Here is a 20,812-nt window from a genome sequence, read left to right on the forward strand (position 1 = left end):
GTGTTTGTTGGGTTGTTAATACGTAGTGCATTTTATTTTGATGTTGCATGAAATACCATCGTTAGTGGCATACGATTGTCTTCCACTCAACATAAAATGAGCATTGAATGCAAAAACACCAAGTGCCGCCCTTACGATGGTTTGCGTTAGTATTATAGTGGCAATTATGATGAGTGTTTCAACATCAATGAGTGTTTAGTGCAAGACCATCGTAAGTAAAGCGCTTACGATGGTCATCGTTAGTGGCACTAATACGATGATGGCCTTGCACTCAACAACAATGAGTGTGTTGTGCAAGACCATCGTAAGTGCAGCACTTACGACGGTCTGCGTTAGTGGCAATTACGATGGACGGTTTTGCACTCAACAACAATTAGTGTTGAGTGCAAGACCATCGTAAGTGCAGATGACCTGCGTTAGTGGCAATTACGATGGATGGTTTTGCACTCAACAACAATTAGAGTTGAGTGCAAGACCATCGTAAGTGCAGACGACCTACGTTAGTGGCAATTACGATGGATGGTTTTGCACTCAACAACATTTAGTGTTGAGTGCAAGACCATCGTAAGTGCAGACGACCTGCGTTAGTGGCAATTACGATGGATGGTTTTGCACTCTACAACAATTAGTGTTGAGTGCAAGACCATCGTAAGTGCAGACGACCTGCGTTAGTGGCAATTACGATGGATGGTTTTGCACTCAACAATAATTAGTGTTGAGTGCAAGACCATCGTAAGTGCAGACGACCTGTGTTAGTGGCAATTACGATGGATGGTTTTGCACTCTACAACAATTAGAGTTGAGTGCAAGACCATCGTAAGTGCAGACGACCTGCGTTAGTGGCAATTACGATGGATGGTTTTGCACTCAACAACAATTAGTGTTGAGTGCAAGACCATCGTAAGTGCAGACGACCTGCGTTAGTGGCAATTACGATGGATGGTTTTGCACTCTACAACAATTAGTGTTGAGTGCAAGACCATCGTAAGTGCAGACGACCTGCGTTAGTGGCAATTACGATGGATGGTTTTGCACTCTACCGACACTCAACAGCAATGAATATTCCAATAAAACCATACTTTGGTAAATAAACAGCTTCGTAAAACAGCAAAGACCTTGTTTTTTGCAGTTCGTGTAACATGCAATATGCATTTACATTGGCTTTGCACTTGACCACCTAGTTGGTTCTCTCATACAAGGGAGATAGTAAACAATAACGATAATGTATCAAAGATGAAAGTAAAAAAGATTTAATACCTACTTTGTGTCATACTTGTCATAATATAATAGGGGCATATAATAAATTTATAATATAATAGGGGAATATAATATAATATAATATAATATAATATAATATAATAATGTAATTTGACTAACTTCTGCGATTTGTGCGGTTGCTCCATGTTACACTGATTTGTTAGGAACGTTCAAAAACCAGTACAAGAGTTTATGAGAACTACTATCCACAATGAAATTTGATTCCCGGTGATTTCGACAATTCTCTTTGAATAGAATGTGCAATAATAAGCATTACGCGTATCTATCTCCCAATCGGAGTTAATGCAACACACACCCAAAATAAACGTCTTAATATACGATCGTATAGGCAAAGCACAGTTTAGTATTCAAGACATGAGTAATTGAATACCTGAATACAAAACCTACCCAAGTTCATACTTTGGTCAAATTGAGTTAAGCATGGGAAATTGTTGCTTATACATAGGTCTATCACATGTATAAAAGAACAACTCAAATCCACCCTCTACGTGCGTCTATTGAGCATGTGTTTTGAAAAAGACTGAGAGCAAAGGGTAAAGAATACACTTACTATCTATACTACTAAAATAATGAGCGAAGTGGGTGGGGGTGTGTGTCTGTGTGTCACGGGGTGTGGGGGTTGGGGTGTGTATGTCTGTCCGGCTATGCGTTTCGCCCGGCTTCGGGAAAAGCATGTCCTTCGGGTGGTTTTAAAGGTCATCGAAGGTCAAAGTTGGTGGGTGGAATCCTTGATACGGGGGTAACGTATGAGCGAAATAAAATGATGGTTAACAGAGGTCAAAGTTCATTACGTAGGGTTCAAATTTCAAACTTTGTCCGATTAAGCTTAAACTTAGTGGGTGGAATCCTTCGTATGAGGGGATCACGTAAAATATAATCGAGGTCATCTGAGGTCAAAGGTCATCAAGGGCCTAAATTTTAAACTTCTCCCTATTTGGCTTAAATTTGGTGAAAGTAATTATCCATATCACTGGACCATGAACAAAATCAAACCGAGGTCACTCGAGGTCCAAAGTCATATGGGGTCAAAAGTTAGAGTATGCTTAATCGGGCTTAAAAGTCGTAAAAAGAATCCGCGATATGTCGGGAACACAGTACATGTTAAAAAGTCAAGAGGGTTATCAGGGGTCAAATAGCATCGCTATCAGTTACTCTCAAAGCTACGGGTGAACTAGTGTGATTAAAAACCCACCCAAGTCCGGTATACAAAATGACCCCTCACATAATCTCCGAAATGCAAATCGTTATACCAAATACAGATGAACTCATTTGCATGTAAAACGTGCCCTGTTTACCAGGTAAATTTAACCGAAGGAATAAAAATGATATAGAGGTTTTTTAAAGTTTTCTCAAAATCACTTTCCATAGACGTGGGTGAGATTTGTATTCATGTATTCAATTGTATCATCCCTTTGAGCATTCACAGCTACGGACTACCTCAATCAATCAGAGGATATCGTCTTGCAGACAATTTTGTAAGTAAGTTGCCAATAGCGAAATTGTATTAATTATATTTTGCATTGTTAATCGTGGCTGTCAATAATATTGCGAAATTGTATTTTCTAGAGCATGGTATCTGAGAGGAAAATCTTTTCAATTATTTAGTTGAATTTCAGTAACGTTTCTAAATTAGAATTCAAAACAACAAACTAAAAAATAACAATGCATTATAGAAAAAAAACATTTATAGGGGCAGCATTTTCTCTCAGCTGAGCTAATAATATATTTTTGTGATATCCAATCTTTATGTAATATTTAATTACATTTCATTTATTTGATTTCGTTAACAACACTTTATTTTTTATATACGTATAGTTAGTTAGTTCTGCCATTCATTTTTTAATCATGGGTCGCGATGACGGTTGGGTGGAGAAGATACATTCATTCCCTTTTTCTGAATGACATGCAAAGTGCCTCATCCAGTGACGGCACCAGGATATTCCCGGGTGAAGGGGGAATGGGAGATCAAACTGGGGGGGGAGAGGAGGATGTTCTGGCGTGGAGGGGTAACGAGTGTGTGGTCCTTGGTTCCCATTGGTCCTGCCACTGGCCTCACCGCTTGAAACTTAGTTGTAAGATAACATATGAATGTATTTTATAATTGAATTGAATATTTATTATTTTTTTGACAAAATATATTGGAAAATATTACAAATATTTTGCAATAACCTTTTAAAAATGTTGTTGCAGTGGTTTTTATTATGGCCTTTATATAAACCGACATTTGAATGTTATTAAAACGTTTTGAGATACATATGGAAAGGTTTGGCTACAAAACGATTCTCTTATAAACGCATCTATGCATAATTTCCACCTCAATACACCTGAGCACACAGTTTCGTCCAAGAACTTCCAAGCAAGCAGTAAATTGTCTCTACACAGTTTTTGATTACACTATACGAATGAGTGCATAGCATCATAAGAGCTGTGTGAGCTTCGAGCTGGTGACTAGTGGGAAATAGGCATCCAATCAGAATTTTTCAAAATCGAACGAAAGCTTCCTTTTTAGAAACACTTTTTTTCCATAACGTCAACAGATAACGCAATTCAATGTTTATAGCAAGGCGAATGTGGTAAATCTGTTGAAAACGACGTATCCAAGCACAATATTTGACCAAAATGTAGGTTTTAAAAGTCAAAACCTCCAGTGATCCATTGAATGAAAGAGCACACTTATATTGTCCATATACTAGCTTAATTTCAATGAGCAATGGCCAATTGCAAATCCTATGCAAAAAGTTTTTGTATTGTCATACGGTTGTAAATTTAATGAACTATGACTTTGCTAAATAGAGCTTACAAATTGATATGTAAGCAATTGTCACAGTGATACGGTTTTCTTTGGTGTGACTTCTAATGTGTAATCTCTATTGTAAAGCATATCTGATGATACTCACACTGATAGGGTTTCTTGTGAAATCCGCCGAGTACTTCGATATCATCTTTTTCTGCAAAGCATTTCTGACAATTATCACACTGATCGGGTTTCTCTTTGGTGTGAGTTCTGATGAGTATTTGGATATGACCACGTTGTGCAAAACAATTCTGACTCACAGGGGTTCTCGTTAGTGTGAATTCTGTTGGGTAATTTGATATCACCTTTTGCTGCAAAGCATTTCTGACAATAATCACACTGATTGGGGTTCTCTTTGATGTGAGTTATGATCATGCTGATGTATTTTGAGATAACCACGTTGTGTAAAATATTTCTCACAACACTAACACTGATCATGCTGATAGGGTCTCTGTTACTTGGGTTCCGATGTGTATTTTGCTGCAAACCACTTCTGACAAAACACTTCCGGCAATAATCAGATTTGTTGGTATAAGTTCTGAGGACATGAATTGTCGTAAGGTGACCCTTTGGGGGAAATTATTTCTCACAATATTCACACTGATATGGTTTCTCTTTGGTGGGATATCAGATATTCTTTTTGATGTGGTTTTTGTTTGGTGTGAGTTCTGACGATGTATTTTGTGAGATCACTATGTGGTTGTTTTATGGCGAAGAAGTACACACCGTGTGGTACAGATACTAGAGGTTAGCATTTCCGTTCCGAACCATTTTGTTATATTCTGACAATTGTTCAAGTGCATATTATTTACAGAGCCCATACCATTCCTCTTGTGTGTCAGCTGCATTTGTCTCAATGATTAAGCGCAAATATCACTAGGTCATGCTCCCCTCCGACCCACCATTCCGTTTCTAAAATAATACTGTAATTTTATGACAAATGTATTAAACAAGCTAAAGGTTAGGGGTTATGCAATAATTATGAGCCCGGAAAGGGTAAAATTGGGTGGGTGGGTGGTTTTATTTGGGGGAAAAGAATTTTTGGCAGGTCAAAAAGGGCGAGGGCAAGCAATTTTGGCACACATTTACTACAAATGACGGAAAACACTATTATAAACGTTTGAAGATTCAAAATATTCTGTTCGCTATACGCTCGCATCATACATCTAGGCCATTTGAGGTTTGCAAAATGGGTTCTTAAAAATTTGGTATTTGCAAGGGGGAAAATATTTTTTGGTAGGCCGCGAAGGGGGAAGGGGGGCGTTTAGACATGCCGAGAGGGTGGCAAGCAATTTTTTGGACACCATTATTGCACATCCCGCATAAAGCGTTACGTAAAGTAAATTCACACAAAAATAACGGAACCCGGAACTCAACTCTGCTTTATATTACTTTACTTTTATTACCCGTAACCGTGATAACCATAACATCGTTGTTTCCACTCAGACCGAAGTCAAAAATTTAAGGTTATAAATTATTTTAAACTGTTGTGAATTGGTAGTTCACAGCATCTTACGAATGGTAGTGAGCTTTGGCAAAAACTGCATTGCTCAATTCATAGCGAGCGTGTAGAAGAATTAAAATATCACAGATATACTTGTATAGGTGCTGCGGTTCTTGAGTTACGTTGTAAAGAGGGCTGAAACAACAACACTTTTGTAAAACGTACATAACTCATTAACAACAATAAATTAAGCAAGTTTGCAAAGTATACGATTTGTAGAATGAACTTTTGCAAAACATCAAGGTGTTAATTTTCAATAATATATTGATCTAGATAATGAAAATTGATTTTTAGGTTGCTTCGACCAACAATACCTCGTCTACCCTTAAAATTTATTACTTATATAAGTATGAGTTATTACTTATTCTTTAGTGCCTCAGCTTATCTATGTTGAAATTCGTAAGTCCCCTGCATATTTGATTCCAAATATTTTGCGTTTTTATTGTGGTTTTTTTGTCTCCTTATTTTTTGCCTACAAATGCCTCAATTTCATTATTTCCGACTTTAGTCACAAATGTTTGATGTGAAATATACAGTTATATACTTGACCAAATCATAAAATAGAGAAATATTATTGGCATTTGTAATCATATTATTCGCGTTTATTAAGCCACCAGTAAAACGCACTTAACTTTTTCAGAGTCTTCATTGAGCAATGGTGTCGCTTGCGACACCATCACAGTGTCTTCATGAAAATCGGGTGGTCATGTGACCGGAGGATTGTAAACAAAACATCACTACGCTGAATGAAGATGCCGTGATGGTGTCGCAAGCTACGTCGCTGCTCAATGAAGACTCTGAAAAAGGTAACTTTTTAAGCAAATGTCAAACATGACAGAATCTAATAACACAGTTGTAATTAAAATTTATATTTTCACAACTAGCAATCATAGCATCATAATTCAAATATTTGGTTACACTTCTAATCAATTTACAGGATTAAGTCATGCCGTCAATTATTTTCATAATATATTTAAACTGCTGGCTAAATACAAGCGCCTTTGCACCACTATGACTAGTACAACGCCAATGTTACCATGAAAATGATATATTATTTGAATAAAAAAAAAACTACAGCTGTTCTTTTTCTTTCTTTATCTTTGGCCTTTAATGGATTTATTTTGTACAGACAACGCATGTCAGCTCTCGGCCGTTAACATATGGCGAACATGGCAAATTTCCATAATTACATCGCACTTCAACTGCGTAAAAAAGGACGCCGTCTTTATTTTGAGCACTCCCTGGAACAAGTTCGGGATACCGATCTACACAAACAAACTCTGTAGGACTGCCCCGGTTGTAGTGTTCGGACATCAAGTATCCGTTGTATTCTTTTGTCCAACCTGACGGACAAGATTTCTTGGCAGGAATCATCAGTATTTTTCCCCGGCTGTTTACTTCACAAACGGCACAGGGAACATCGTGGTCATGTTTGGATGAAAGTGGTGAAAAATCTGCCGTCCAATATTCAGCGCTGTAGACCAATCCCCTATTTGACTGGGTACCGGATTGGTAGTTGTCGTACTCTGGAATCTTTGGAAGACACAGATAATTAGAACCACTGCCACCGTGGTCATACCACTTCCCTCCGGCGAGTCCTGAAAAGTAACAATGACCAATATTGACTTTAACAGTAGTAATTGTCTGTAGGGACGTTCACTCCCGGTTCCGGGTCACGAGGTCAAAGGTGGTTTATGGGTCACGAGGTCACTTTCGGGCCTAAGGTCAACAGGAAGTGCTCAAAGGTCAACCGGAATTGCCACCATTTTAAAAGAACTGTCAGTTTAGCTGACACAAATCATAACAAGAATAGGAGATATGGAGATTAAAAATGTCAAATGTCATTAGCTGGTCATAGAGCCCTGTTAGTCGTTGAATTCCATTGCAAATAACAAGTAAACAGTACATTTTTGATTGTAAGTACTATTTCTTGATTATTATGTTAAGACAAACAATTTGCCACCAATTTTGGCAAAAACGGAGCAACTTGAAAATTTTACCACTGTACAACCAAAATGTGCCATTTTAACACCCAAAAAATGAGGTTTTTGTAGAATTCTTGTGATCAGACGAATATTTTGGTGTATCAGTCAACAAGATTGGAGCATTTTCACATTTTTACCTCTGTGTGACCTAGGGTCAAATCTAAAATGATTCCATAACTTAAAATAAACATTGGAGCATTTACTACATGTGTGGAAACTCCCATGCTTTTAACTCAAAGTGCACAATTGTACCAAATTTGAGAGCTTAGCAGCTAAACTAAAATGAGAGAGACAAGATTTTTCCTTCTTTTTACCCTTATTAGGAGCATTTAAGATTATAATAACAATAATTAGCAAATATTAATCAGGTTGGCGAGTTGTAAGTGGGCCTTCCAGGACGTTCATTTCGGGTTCCGGGTTACGAGGTCAAATGTCGCAAGTTCAAAGGTTAAGAGGTCATGAGGTCACTTACGGGTCGTAGGTCATCAAAAGTCAATTGGAAATGCCGCCTTTTAAATTGAGAAGAAAAAATCCCCAAAACAACCATGAAGTCGAATTTAGGGAAATGAGTTAATTAGCATGGAAATGAATCAATGAGCAGTAAAATGAGTAGGAAAACAACCGATGAGCGTGTAAATGAGAAATGAGTCATTGAGTGGGGTGATGCAGCGCTTTTTGACCATAAATATCGAATATTTCCCTTTCGCGGACACTTGCGGAGTATTGTTTTTAAAAAACCAAAGGGATATTTTGAGGCGTATTTAATAGTCAAGGGGAATCGTGATACAGAACCGTATAAAACCGGTTATAACCGGATAAAACCGGTTCTCATATCTCCTCCCACCACCACCCCATATACAACAAAATGCTCTAATGAGTCAAAATGCGTCAAAGCGTAACGAATTGCGTCAAAATGCGTAAATTGCGTAACGAATTGTGTCGATCGCGTAACGAAATGCGTAACGCAAAAGCTTACATAAGTTGGTTATTTTCAACATGTCGGTCATTTCGATCCAAACCTTCAAAGAGTCAACATGAATACCTTTAAATCTTACCCTTGCTGCCTATGCGGGAAGAACTTTAAAAAAAAAATCTTTTTGGAATTTTTTCTTCTGATTCGAAATGGCTGCATTTCCGGTTGACCTTTCAAAATGGCTGCATTTCCGGTTGACCTTTCAAAATGGCGGTATTTCCGATTGACCTTTTCAAAATGATTGACCTTTGACTACGACCCGGAAGTGACCGCATGACCGCTTAACCTCTGACCTCGTGACCCATGACCAGGAAGTGATCCCTGTTGACCTTTTAACCTTAGACCTCGTGACCGTGACCCGGAACCGGAAATAAACGTCCTGGAAGGCCCACTTACTACTTGGGCGTGACTAAATAGCATAATCGCGAGATCTTCATCGTTAAATTTATATTCTAAATTTACCTGCGTAAACCAATGAAGCCGTATATCGACAGTCATCTCGTCCCCAACGGATATAAAGAGATCCCGATGATCCTGGTGGTCCTGGTGGGCCGCGAGCCCCTGCCCGACCAGTTAAACCAGCTGGACCGGGAGATCCGGCTAGACCTCTGAGGCCATCGCTTCCAGCTGCGCCTGGAATTCCTGGCAGGCCTGCATCTCCATCTGTAAAAAGAAATCATCCCAACATTAACTTCATCGGTAGCAAAATATTACAGTAGCCGTAAAAGCTTCATAACTGAGGCATGATCTTTTAAACAAATGTCCAATGGGCATGTAGCGAGATTTGAGCCCACATAAAACCATAGCCTGCTTACTAACTGTTCAGCAAACTCAAGCGTGCTGTTTAAGACCATACTTTTATCTTTTCAGTTGCTATCTTCATTTATGCTTTTGGATGCCATTGTTAGCTTCTCAAGTGTGACCAATCTTTTTATTCTAATATTTTTTTATACATTATTTTAGACTTAGAAGGAAGTGAACTTTCGTTTCGGTTTTGTGAGTTGTGTAAATTTCTGACTTGAAAACTCGAAGTGAGGGGGTCTAAATGTTACGGTCTTCAATTCGATAGAAATTGCACCGCTTCATTGACTATTGAATTATGAATACAATACTGGAATAACTTACGAATTTTGCGATTTTTCATCCAATCTCATTGGACTTCATCTGGCAACTGCAAAGATGCTCCGGTATTTGCAGTCCGGATCCCCACACGTATAACCGTAAACATAACTTATAACCGTAAACATAACCGCAAACCGTAAAGTGTGGGGATCCGGACTGCACAGAAGCGTATGTAGGAGAAACAAAGCAATCCCTGAAAGCTCGTCTTGGACAACATAGACGTCCTAGTTCTACTGACTGGCAACCGGATTCTGCTATATACGCTCATGCCAAAACTTCCGGACACCAAATTGATACGGAGGATGTTATCATTCTAGATCGTGAGGAGAGGTGGTTTGAGCGGGGAGTTCGAGAAGCGATCTGGGAACGAGTGGAGAAGCCATCCCTCAACAAACGAGGGGGCCTGAGATTCCAACTACCACACGCATGGGATTCATCGATTGTCAATATTCCTTGCCGATTGACACGTGACCAGTCTCCGATTACGATCAATACCGGAGCATCTTTGCAGCTGCCAGATGAAGTCCAATGAGATTGGATGAAAATTCGCAAAATTCGTAAGTTATTCCAGTATTTTATTCATAATTCACCTCTGTTTCTACGACTGGATGAATCATAATATACATCAACAGCTAGGGTATACAGTTGATACCGTTACATCATTAATTCTACGACAAATAGTGCAGGGCAATGCATTAAATAGTGTAAACCCATTGCTACGGTAATTAATACCATTGCTACGGTAATTAATATCATCATCACCAGAAAGTCTGAGGATGATGTTATTGATAACGAATCGCAATAAACATATATTTTATATTTGTATCATCCTGATTTTACTCAGATCGTTTTAGTATGCACCCCTAATACATTATGTTATAATTGAAGACTGAATTAAAAAGACTAGTTTGCGTCTGACGTCAGGGAAAACACGCCGTGATTGTTTGCTGACCTGCGCAGTACGGAAATTTTGGTCGTGATTGGCAGGACGTCATACGCAAGCTAGTCTTTGGAATTTGGTCTTCAATTATACCACCACTGAATGCGTTCAAATACCTTCACCGTCACGGCCATCACGTCCGTCATTCCCGTCTCGTCCATCTTGTCCCGGGGGCCCTGGGGTCCCCGGGGGCCCTCTAGGTTGAGGCGGTTCGGTGAGAGGATCGGTTGTGTTAGAATCTAATTAAAACAATCATAGAAATTGCGAATCGAATTAATCTAATTAAACTATGTAGATTTGCTGTGGTCATTGACGATTATGAGTTCAGCCGTGTCGATCAACACGTCGATTTTGCCGATATATTTTGGCTTCTATGAGTGCAGTAATGGATGTACTCTACTGATATTTGGGAGAGGTCAACTTGAACTTTTAAAGGTGTAAAATTCTGAAGTTTATCCAATTTGAATGAACATTAATTAATGTGATGTTGATATCATTCATTACATGATTATGTATGGTAATTTCCATTGCACGGATTGTCATAAAAAGAACTTTTGCACAAGGGTTATTACAAAGCCGTAGCGCACATCGTCCACGCCCGGTAAAGAATTATTTTGCATAGGCATCAAAAGCACGTGTCCTTATAAACTGGCCAGAGTAGCCTCTATTAATAAGCTTATACTTTACTCCGCGCTCGGTGAGCGATTGATTAAAAAGCTAAAGACCAATCGCTAAATAGCTCAGCGATGTGATTAATTCAGCTATGAGCTTTCTTTCAAAATAACCATGCGTGGCTATTGAAAAACTAGTGGATTCCCTCTACTATCACGGCAATTTTTGACACAACGATAGGGATGATGACGCTGTGTTTCGTCTGCTGCACAGCTAAAATTTACGGTAGCGTCTTCAGCTGAAGACGCCCATAAGTGAGTAACATGGCACATTGATCTTTGCCTTTGGTGCGAGCGGCTCTGGGTTAATTCGCCGCAGGACCAAAAATAATTCCGCTCTCTCTGTGGCTTATCTGGTGAAAGCGGGCTAGATGACATGTGATAACAGACCTCGTTAGAGTCGGTTCCGATAAGGGTAATAAATCCGATTGTTGGCTACACTTGCTTAACCCTAAAACTACTGAGCCATAGATGTGTAAAAATCAGGTAAGTTACAATCATGTAAATTTTAAAATATTGACCAAACAAGAGTGCGTCCTCCTCGGCAAATATTACAATACAGCATTAGGCACCAGAGCCAAATTTGTTTGATCTTTGGACCGACCGTCGATGCTGCTTCGATGCTTGTTATTAATGAACCAACAACTAATTAATGAGAATTAATGCTTAAATTATATTGGTCAATATCAATACATACAAGGATTCATATGTTATCACAGTTAATAGAAGTCAAATAAATGATTTCATAAATAATAAGAATCGACCAAATATCAATGGTCGATATTAAAATCGAACTAATTTGTTTCTATTGCCTTAATATAAATGAATTTGATGACCTACTTGTTGGGCAAACTTCATCGCTGTTATCAGTACAATGACTGACACCATCACACGTATACGTTTGCAGTATTCTTTCTCCACTACCGCAATAGAAACACGTTTCATCTTCACCGTTATTACAGTTGTTCACACCGTTACAGGTTTCCGTTTGCAGTATTTTGACACCGTTTTCACAAGTGAAACACGCCTCATCCTCACCGTTAGGGCAATCACCTGGTACTCCATCACATAGATAGGAGTTGGGGATACACGAACTGTCGCTGCACTGAAATTCGTTGCTTAAACATGCTAAAATACAAACGAAATTAAATCAAAGTTATACTAAAAGTCTACAACCATCTGACAACTGTTATAAGGTGTAGGCTACGTTATGTCGAACGCAGTTCGTATTAAAACAGATTGAACTTAATAATCTTATTATTTATTGTTATTATTATTATTATTATTATTATTATTATTATTATTATTATTATTATTATCATTATTATTATTATTATTATTATTATTATTATTATTATTATTATTATTATTATTATTATTATTATTATTAGTTATTAAAGAGATTCATCAGGAATACAGTAATCAGATTTCAAAGTTTTCATAGTAAAAATTCCAAGAAAAAAAAGAAGCTTTTTCCATACAGTTTCGGCAATCCAGTCTGTTGCCTTTCTCAATGGTATATTCCAATCGATCCTATGTTATATGGTATGACGTCATCGGAAGATGATGACGCACTCAAAATCAATTGGTCATAAACGTGACGGAAGGCCTTCCAACTGAGTCTTATATGACATATCGGGGTCAGTTATACAGCCAAAAATTTGGAGCGGCTATGGGCAGCCCAGTTTCCCCGATTATCGCTAATATTGTCATGGAACACTTAGAACAAGTAGCGTTTAGTAACGACCCCTCTTAGATGTAAACCGAGACTGTTCAAGAGATATATTGATGAAATTTTAGAAATTGTCAAAAAAAACACTGAATATCAGTTAACTGAGCATCTGAATAAAGTGGATGATACGGGTAACCTAAAATTCACTTTTGAAGCCCCCATGTCACAAGGGAAAACGCGGTAAATCGCACATTATTTGCACATTATTTGCAGAATCTCTACTCTTTTTCCACTATTTTGAAGATTTTAAGCTTACTTAGCAGATATTGTGGTGATCTTTGGCGACTTTAGCTTTTTTGAGCGATTTCGCTCATTTTACCGCGTTTTCCCTTGTGACACGGGGCTATATCACCCACCTTACACCAAATTTTTTGAAGGGGGAAAAAATGCGGGTCGGGTGTGGGGGGTGTGGGTGGGGGGTCCAAAAAAATAAAATGTTTGAAATTGCCCATACTTTCATCCCCTGCAATTTGAAGGCAGTCAATATGAAGGATATTGCTCAATTAGAGGTCCAACATGGAGCTTTACCACAGGGTTCAATGGGAGATTAAAACTTTAAATGATTTTATCTGGAATTTCAAGTGCATTTTTCTTCTGGCGAAAAAAAAAAAATTTGACTTTCGATTTAAGTTTCTGAACGAGAAACCCCACATTACTTTTGAGTTTGGAGATAAAAAAAAAAAAAAAAAAAAAAAAAAAAAAGGCGGGAAAAAATTCAAATGGAAACTTTGCTCCACAGGGTATGTACTTTATACTGAATGTGTAGCTGATACAGTGTGAAAGTTGACTGCCACACTCTTGCAGCCAATGGGCTATTCCATTTGACATGCATACACCCCCTAGATGGAGGTCATGACCTCAATCGCGCACACAGGGGTGTAGATATCAAATGGAATCAACCATTCAGGTAAGTCCATTTGAAATTCACACTGCCTGTGTGGCAGATTAAGGGCATGTCTTCCATAGGGGGTGTATGGATTTCAACTGGAATAGCCCAATGGTTTAATCACCAGTGTGAGTTTCTTCGTGTAAAATCATCGGCAAGTAAGAGCTTTTTGAAACGGAGGAAAACGGTTAATACCATTTTTGGACACGCTCATAGTGCGTAAACCAGACGGCAGTGTCAAACTTCTGGTTTATAGAAAAGCGACGCACACAGATCAGTATCTGAATTTTAATTCCGCCCACCCATTACATCAAAAACTAGGGGTTGTGAGGACTTTGTTGGACAAAAAAGATAAAATTGTAACGGAACAGGAGGACAAGAAAAAAGAAGAAGACCACATAAAGAAAGCACTTACCACATGCGGCTACCCTAATTGGGCCATTAAAAAGGTCAAAAAGGAAAAAGAATAACCTAAGAAAAAGAGAGAGAATTGTATTTGTGATGAAAAAGTCTTCTGTTAAACCACATACTAGTTTAAGGCGGCTCTTATAGTACATCCGAAGTACAAGGTAGATATGGACGACAAAACCGGCGTCATTTATGAAATCCCTTGTCATAATTGCCCCAAAACTCATGTAGGCGAAACGGGCCGCCGGTTAGGTACTCGGAAAAAAAGAGCACAGAGTTGAATCGGAAAAAAATGATGGCCCAAAATTCCACCAGAGCGACACGAAAGGATTCGCAGTCAATTGAAATGAAATCCTCAATTGCAGAATACGCCAGTAAAGAAAACCATCTTATTAACTGGAACAATCCAAAAATCCTAGCTACGGACGATGGATAAGGGAGTCTATCTGGATCCGGAGAAAATCACAACCAAGCATGAACGAGAGCCTAATGAATGGCGACGAGGGGGCCTTCCAACTGAGTCACGTTTATGACCAATTGATCTTGAGGGCGTCATCGGAAAATTATGTAGTAGTAGTAGTATCATTACTACTCAGAACGTTAGTCAGTCGATGGCTATTGTTATACTAGGCACTGGGAACTATCGAATTCGGTGTTGAAATTAGCAAATTTTTAGTTACATCTTTTCACTACATAATTAATTTTCTCGGTCAAATGGAAAGCATTTTTAATTTCTTCGATAAATGTCAGAAAAAACTATAATGCTTGGTATGGTACATATTTTTTTTAAAAACCTTGGTGTTAAGTTTGAAATTAGGCTTCTACACTGCAAAAAAACCCCACCCTCTTGCACCACGTTTTTAAACATGTTTAAATGCTATGTTTAGGAATTTGATGGGCGGTGTTTAGGAAATTTGACGGCGCACACCGACATCGCCCGGTTAATAATTACATTATACAACCAGAGACACTGAAATGAATACACGGGATCGATACACGTAAATGTGCTATGCACGATTGATATTCAGACGATAAATCTTTGGATACCGGGGTACAAAATGATGAATATCTCGATTTCGTATAAAGAAATCAGATCTGGTTCCTTGCACTTGAACATATATGTTCAACAGATATTATCGTCGTTAGCTAGCGTCTTGAGAAACTAGCGTGCGTCTTGAGCTGAAAAAGTGACCAAAATTCAAATTTTAAATAGCGCAGCGTAGACCCTCGTGGAGGTAGTCTCGGGCCAGACTGTATGTGGCTATCACGAACATACAGGATCGACGAGTGTCAGACCGATTGACACAAACTGGCTGTGTAGGAGACTATCGTAGAGGCAGTCTAACATAAATGACAATGGCGTATGTATGCTGGCTGACCGTACAGAGGTCAGTCACAGGCTAATGTCATTAGCCTTAGTCGGATGTCCTTCAGCCCATTATCCGTTTAAAAACTATTAAACAGGTGGGAACACAATGGCCATGCGTGGCTGTGGATTCAACCTACCATGGCATTTTCTGCCATGAAGATATCGGGGCGATGACACTGTGCGGCGTATAGAGGATGGTGAGTAGCGTATTGAGTGTTATTAGAGAGATCGCGAAATTTACGTGAAACGTGATACGGGAACGCCAACCGCATGCTACATTAGTCGAAAATCAGTTAGTATGCCCTCTAGAGGGTGAAATCCATTGAAAGAATTGGCCAATCGTTGAATTCCCGTAAGGCGGTTACGTTGCGGTTGGTAGCAAAAAATGACGTTCCAAAATGACAAAAAAGGCATTACAAAATGCAGAAAAATGTTATGTTTGTCGTGTTATGAAGCGAATCAAAGTATCCAAACATGTAATAAAATCCATTTTGGGGGTTACAATTTGACCTAGTATAGACAAGAAGAAATAAATACATCTCGATTTTTTTCGACGCGAATTTGAACGGGCAGATTGCCTATTCATTTGTGTGTGGAGAATGCCGTCCAAAAATCATCTTGCGAAAAGGCGATTTGGGCAAGATCGTGTCGTCTTACGGCATAATGCGGTATGAATGGTCTGTTTTGGACGGGCAACGTCATTTTTCGCCATTGCTATTTCGTTGCGTTAAGCATTGTTTTGCTTATGGATACTATTCATTATTCAGCAAAGCGCCACCATGCATGAGCTTATTGCAATTGCGTTTAGATGTAGTCTCTGGCTGTGTAGGAGACTAGTTTGGATGTGAACGGCACAGACGTTCTACCGCACAATGTCGTAATACGTAACCCGTATGGCGTTTGCAGTGAACGTCTCTTCGCAATCTCTCTATTATCGGTGTTATTACCTTGTACGCCATTACAGTTAGCCGCATCTTCATCTTCGCCGTAACGGTCAGTGCAGTCAATCCATCCATCACAAAGCCAGACAGTGGGGATACATTTACCGTCGTTGCATCGAAACTGGTCAGTTTGGCATGATGTTTCTATTAGCAATTAAAAAATCAGAAATATATCATAAAGGTGATATGGTTGTTCTTTATTGCTGTGAAGTTACGTACCATTTCAATTAACCTAGACAGGTGTTTTTAAAGATATTTGCAAAAATAAAACTTATTGGTCAAGGTCATCATAGAAAAGTGTTAGCACACCCTTAGACCAAACGTAATTTCAATCTTTTGAATTCCAGAGTTCAATTTGACACCACATTTCTTTTCAATTTTGACTAAAAATAAACGTGTAGTTTTGTAATAGACATAGGCACCCTAATATAGCCAACAAAAATCATTGAAATAATATTTTAAAAAAAACCAGAATCAGCCCTCAGTGCTGCACAAGCGTAAAATGTTCACATTTAACAGTATATTAAACATTATTTTATAATCGGCTAGAACATTGATATGTGCCTAAACCACAACCTAAAATACAAACAAATCTGAATATTGCTTTACAGGCCACCTGCGGGCAACAAACTAACTTGTTTGAACCAGTAATTTTGAATCGAAACATTTTTATTACATCATGCCAAATAACATCAGCCCCACACCCTCTTACACCTATACACACCCACAAAATAGCTAAATAAATAAATAATAAATAAATAAATGAATAAATAAATAAATAAATAAATAAATAAATAAATAAATAAATAAATAAATAAATAAATAAATAAAATTCTATCATGCTGGTACTAACTATTCTGAAAACCCTTGTTCATCTTTGCATTTAGTAAAGTAATATTTTAACCCTGGGATTTCAACACGAATTCTCGGCAAATTGCTATTATTATAACTGGAGCATCTGTCCCCATTGCACTATATTAATTGATTCAGACAAGTTTATGGTACCCGACTTTCTACAACTTTTTAGAAAAATATCGCGGGAAGTGGTTTGTCAAGGGGAAGTTGCAAACTTGTTGGGCCTGACAATTTTTATCAACATTTATCATGATTCTTCACATTTATTGCTTCTTTGTCAAATATTGAATAAAAACGCCTGTCTAAGTTAATTGAATGTACACAACAATGTAAATGTTTAAGTTTAAGGTGGTACTACACCCCTTGATAAATCTGTGACTATTTTGGCATTTTTCTCCAAAAATAATAACACACTGGTAAGAAAAGTTATGTATGTTATAGGGGCAAGGAATCCAGTTACTACAATGGAATTTCAGTAATTTTATAATGTTGAACCACTTGTCTTTAATCACTGCGATAGATTCAGAATCCGCCGGGAACCGTGAGAACAAATTTTTTATTGAGGTCAAAGATCATACAAGTGGATTTTTTTCAAATACTTCAATCTAAGTAATCAAATCTTTGACTATAATAATGTTTGAAACGTGAACCAAGGTAATGGGTAGATTAAAGACCCCATGACAAGAAGGTATAAACAATTACAAATACATGTCTTGGTATCTTCTTAAACTGTGCAATAAAATACAATTGTATGTTCTGTGTCAGCAATCCCCATCACTTACGAGTTTGCCTCTTGCCGCGATCATGAATAACATCATCTTTAGTTTGATCTGCCAAAGATACATCTAATGAAGCCAACACGAGCACGAGAAATAATAGAAGAGCCATTTCAAAACGTATTCTTGAAATGAAAAGAGTACAAAATATGCATCAGTATCATTAATATACCCCGGGGTTAGTGCAATTTAACAGTCGTATGTACATTTTGGTTATTTTACACGAGCAGTTTTTTGTTTTACACGGGCTTTGATAGTCAGATTATAACTAGAATACCAGGACGGAAAGGATAGATATTTTGTTTTAATTGCCAAAAAGTAACTTTCCATAAACTTAATTAATTTTGACGATAAATTTGAGTGTTCACGAACGTCGCAATATACAACAGAAGACTTTTAGACGGGAGGAATATATGAAAACAAGAGGGGTTACGTCACAACATAGCAACCAAAATTCCCCTAAAATGACCAATACGACTTATTGTACTTACCCGACGAGTCCTCTACCAAGCATCGATACATACACCAAAGATTCCCTCTGTCTATTTGTCCAATACAGTCATAATTTTGTACAGAAGTTAAACATTTCAAAGTTTTATGAAAAACTGAACCCTATTGAAAATTCTACGATAGTTTGATGCTTGCTGGGTTGCTTATCTCAAAAGCCGGGTATCACGTGTTTATATTTAGCGATATGAGCAAACATTAGTGTATATTAATAATAATCCCTTAGTTAAACGCCTCGATTAGATGCCTAAGTAAGTTGGCTTAAATTAATTTTAATCCTTCAAATGCTTTTTATTAGTTTTCAATAACCAATAAAGAATAATGGAACACTACCTTCAATACGGTGCGTCACGTCTTCCGTTTCGATTAAGTATGAAGCGATTATCTGGGTTCCTGTCGAAAGAACCAGTCGATAAGCGAGGTGGGGTGTGAAATGACAAAAGGTATTGAAAGTCTTCTTCAGCCAAGCGTAAACATGTTTAAGGCAACAGTAGATACAAATATTAAAGGTAACGTGAATTAGTTAAATGATATTGATGGTTTCACATATTTCATATTAACTATAAATATATGTGTGTTAACCATATGCAATGATTTTGTTTGGCTATAGGAATGATCGAAATAGAAGCGTTTAAAACCCAATCTAAAGACTCCTTTTCCTTGAAAGAAGCAAGTGCTGCAAAGAATGCAAGTGGTCAATTAATGTATTACATATGTTCTATTAATATTAATTTATTGATCAAGTCATGCAAATTATTCGGCCATTCATACGCTTTGTTCTGTAGAGGATCATTAGATCTGTAGATTGTATCACCATTTTTCAGCCATATAGTAAAAGGGTACATCATGTATTTACTTCATTAAGGGTAGACGAGGTTTTGTTGGTCGAAGCAACCTAAAAATCGATTTTCATTATCTAGATCAATATATTATTGAAAATTAACGCATTGATGTTTTGTAAAAGTTCATGCTACAAATCGTATACTCTGCAAACTTGCTTAATTTATTGTTGTTAATTAGTTATGTACGTTTTACAAAAGTGTTGTTGTTTCAGCCCTCTTCGCAACGTAACTCAAGAACCGCAGCACCTATAAAAGTATATCTGTGATATTTTAATTCTTCTACACGCTCGCTATGAATTGAGCAATGCAATTTTGCCAAAGCTCACTACCATTCGTAAGATGCTGTGAACTACCAAATCACAACAGTTTAAAATAATTAATAACCTTGTAAGATATTACTTCCTTTTGCCATAGCTTTGTTCAAACATTTTCAATGACCTTCACATGGTAAATGGGTGTAACTGGCAAAGAAAATAAGAGACAGGTACTTTCTTTTGAGTATGTACCATAGAGTTAATCATCCACTTTATGGCAAAAAAAGTACCATTGTTTAAATCAACCAGTACGTTACAACAATTTCCACGCGAGTCAAATAAAAAGTGGCTAAATGGAGTATATTTTTAGTACTGTATTAGAGCCACTTTGACCAGTGTGCACGCTTTTTTTTTTTTTATAAGGGATGCATACCTAATAATTATAATCACTTTGAATTTAAATCGATTGTAAGACAACTTTTAATTTACATTCATCACTGTTCATAATGCTAAAAGTACTTGAAACAAGGTTGATAAAAGAGTCTCTTTAACATTAAACCAAGGGACATAAACGGGGAATCCCAGATACATTCCCTTGACATTGACTTTGAATGGTGCCTATTATTAACTACTCAACGAATAATAATAATGTTGAAAAGTTCTGAAACTATGAAAGTAGAATATAACGAACAAAATGGTTACTAAATGGGGATTCCCACTTGTAGGCCCAGTTTAAAGTTCTATACAGGTGAAAATCACGCTATTGTTTGACATAACGCTATGGACCAAAATGGCGTCATCCCAATTACATAGTGCAATAACCTCAATTAAGCAATCATGGTGCAAAATTTGACCTCAAGTTGCAGAGTATGAGTTTTTGTACCCATATTTTCTAAGGTCATTCAATAAATATGCAGATATATTGGGGTTAAAGAACTGGGCCTGATAGATGAACATGTTGTGGATCCTAGTGTA

General features: G+C 37.7%; 2 protein-coding genes across 2 annotated transcripts in view; one reads left to right on the forward strand and one right to left on the reverse strand.

Annotated features, from left to right (window-relative positions):
* LOC140146705 (transient receptor potential cation channel subfamily M member 2-like) overlaps nucleotides 1-20,812 on the forward strand; it is a 375,948-nt gene that overhangs the window by 44,187 nt on the left and 310,949 nt on the right. The window lies entirely within an intron of this gene.
* LOC140146702 (uncharacterized) lies at nucleotides 5,450-19,211 on the reverse strand. The gene is made up of 7 exons (XM_072168575.1): nucleotides 19,075-19,211; nucleotides 18,241-18,359; nucleotides 16,610-16,747; nucleotides 12,108-12,395; nucleotides 10,713-10,835; nucleotides 8,997-9,197; nucleotides 5,450-7,174 (listed from the first exon to the last, which is right to left on the reverse strand). Exons 2-7 carry the CDS (start codon nucleotides 18,344-18,346, stop codon nucleotides 6,693-6,695), a joined length of 1,338 nt encoding a protein of 445 aa, XP_072024676.1. The 5' UTR covers nucleotides 18,347-18,359; nucleotides 19,075-19,211; the 3' UTR covers nucleotides 5,450-6,692.

Source organism: Amphiura filiformis, chromosome 2 (assembly GCF_039555335.1).
Source record: "Amphiura filiformis chromosome 2, Afil_fr2py, whole genome shotgun sequence".
Taxonomy (NCBI): Eukaryota; Metazoa; Echinodermata; class Ophiuroidea; order Amphilepidida; family Amphiuridae; genus Amphiura; species Amphiura filiformis.

What these genes read in the sequence shown, in the direction of transcription:
- LOC140146702 (XM_072168575.1), bottom strand. Translation starts at nt 18,346, where the DNA reads ATGGCTCTTCTATTATTTCTCGTGCTCGTGTTGGCTTCATTAGATGTA. An exon ending in TCGCGGCAAGAGGCAAACTC is followed by an intron (nt 16,748 to 18,240) that starts GTAAGTGATGGG and finishes AATTGCTAATAG; the next exon opens with AAACATCATGCCAAACTGAC. An exon ending in CGATGAAGTTTGCCCAACAA is followed by an intron (nt 10,836 to 12,107) that starts GTAGGTCATCAA and finishes TGTTTTAATTAG; the next exon opens with ATTCTAACACAACCGATCCT.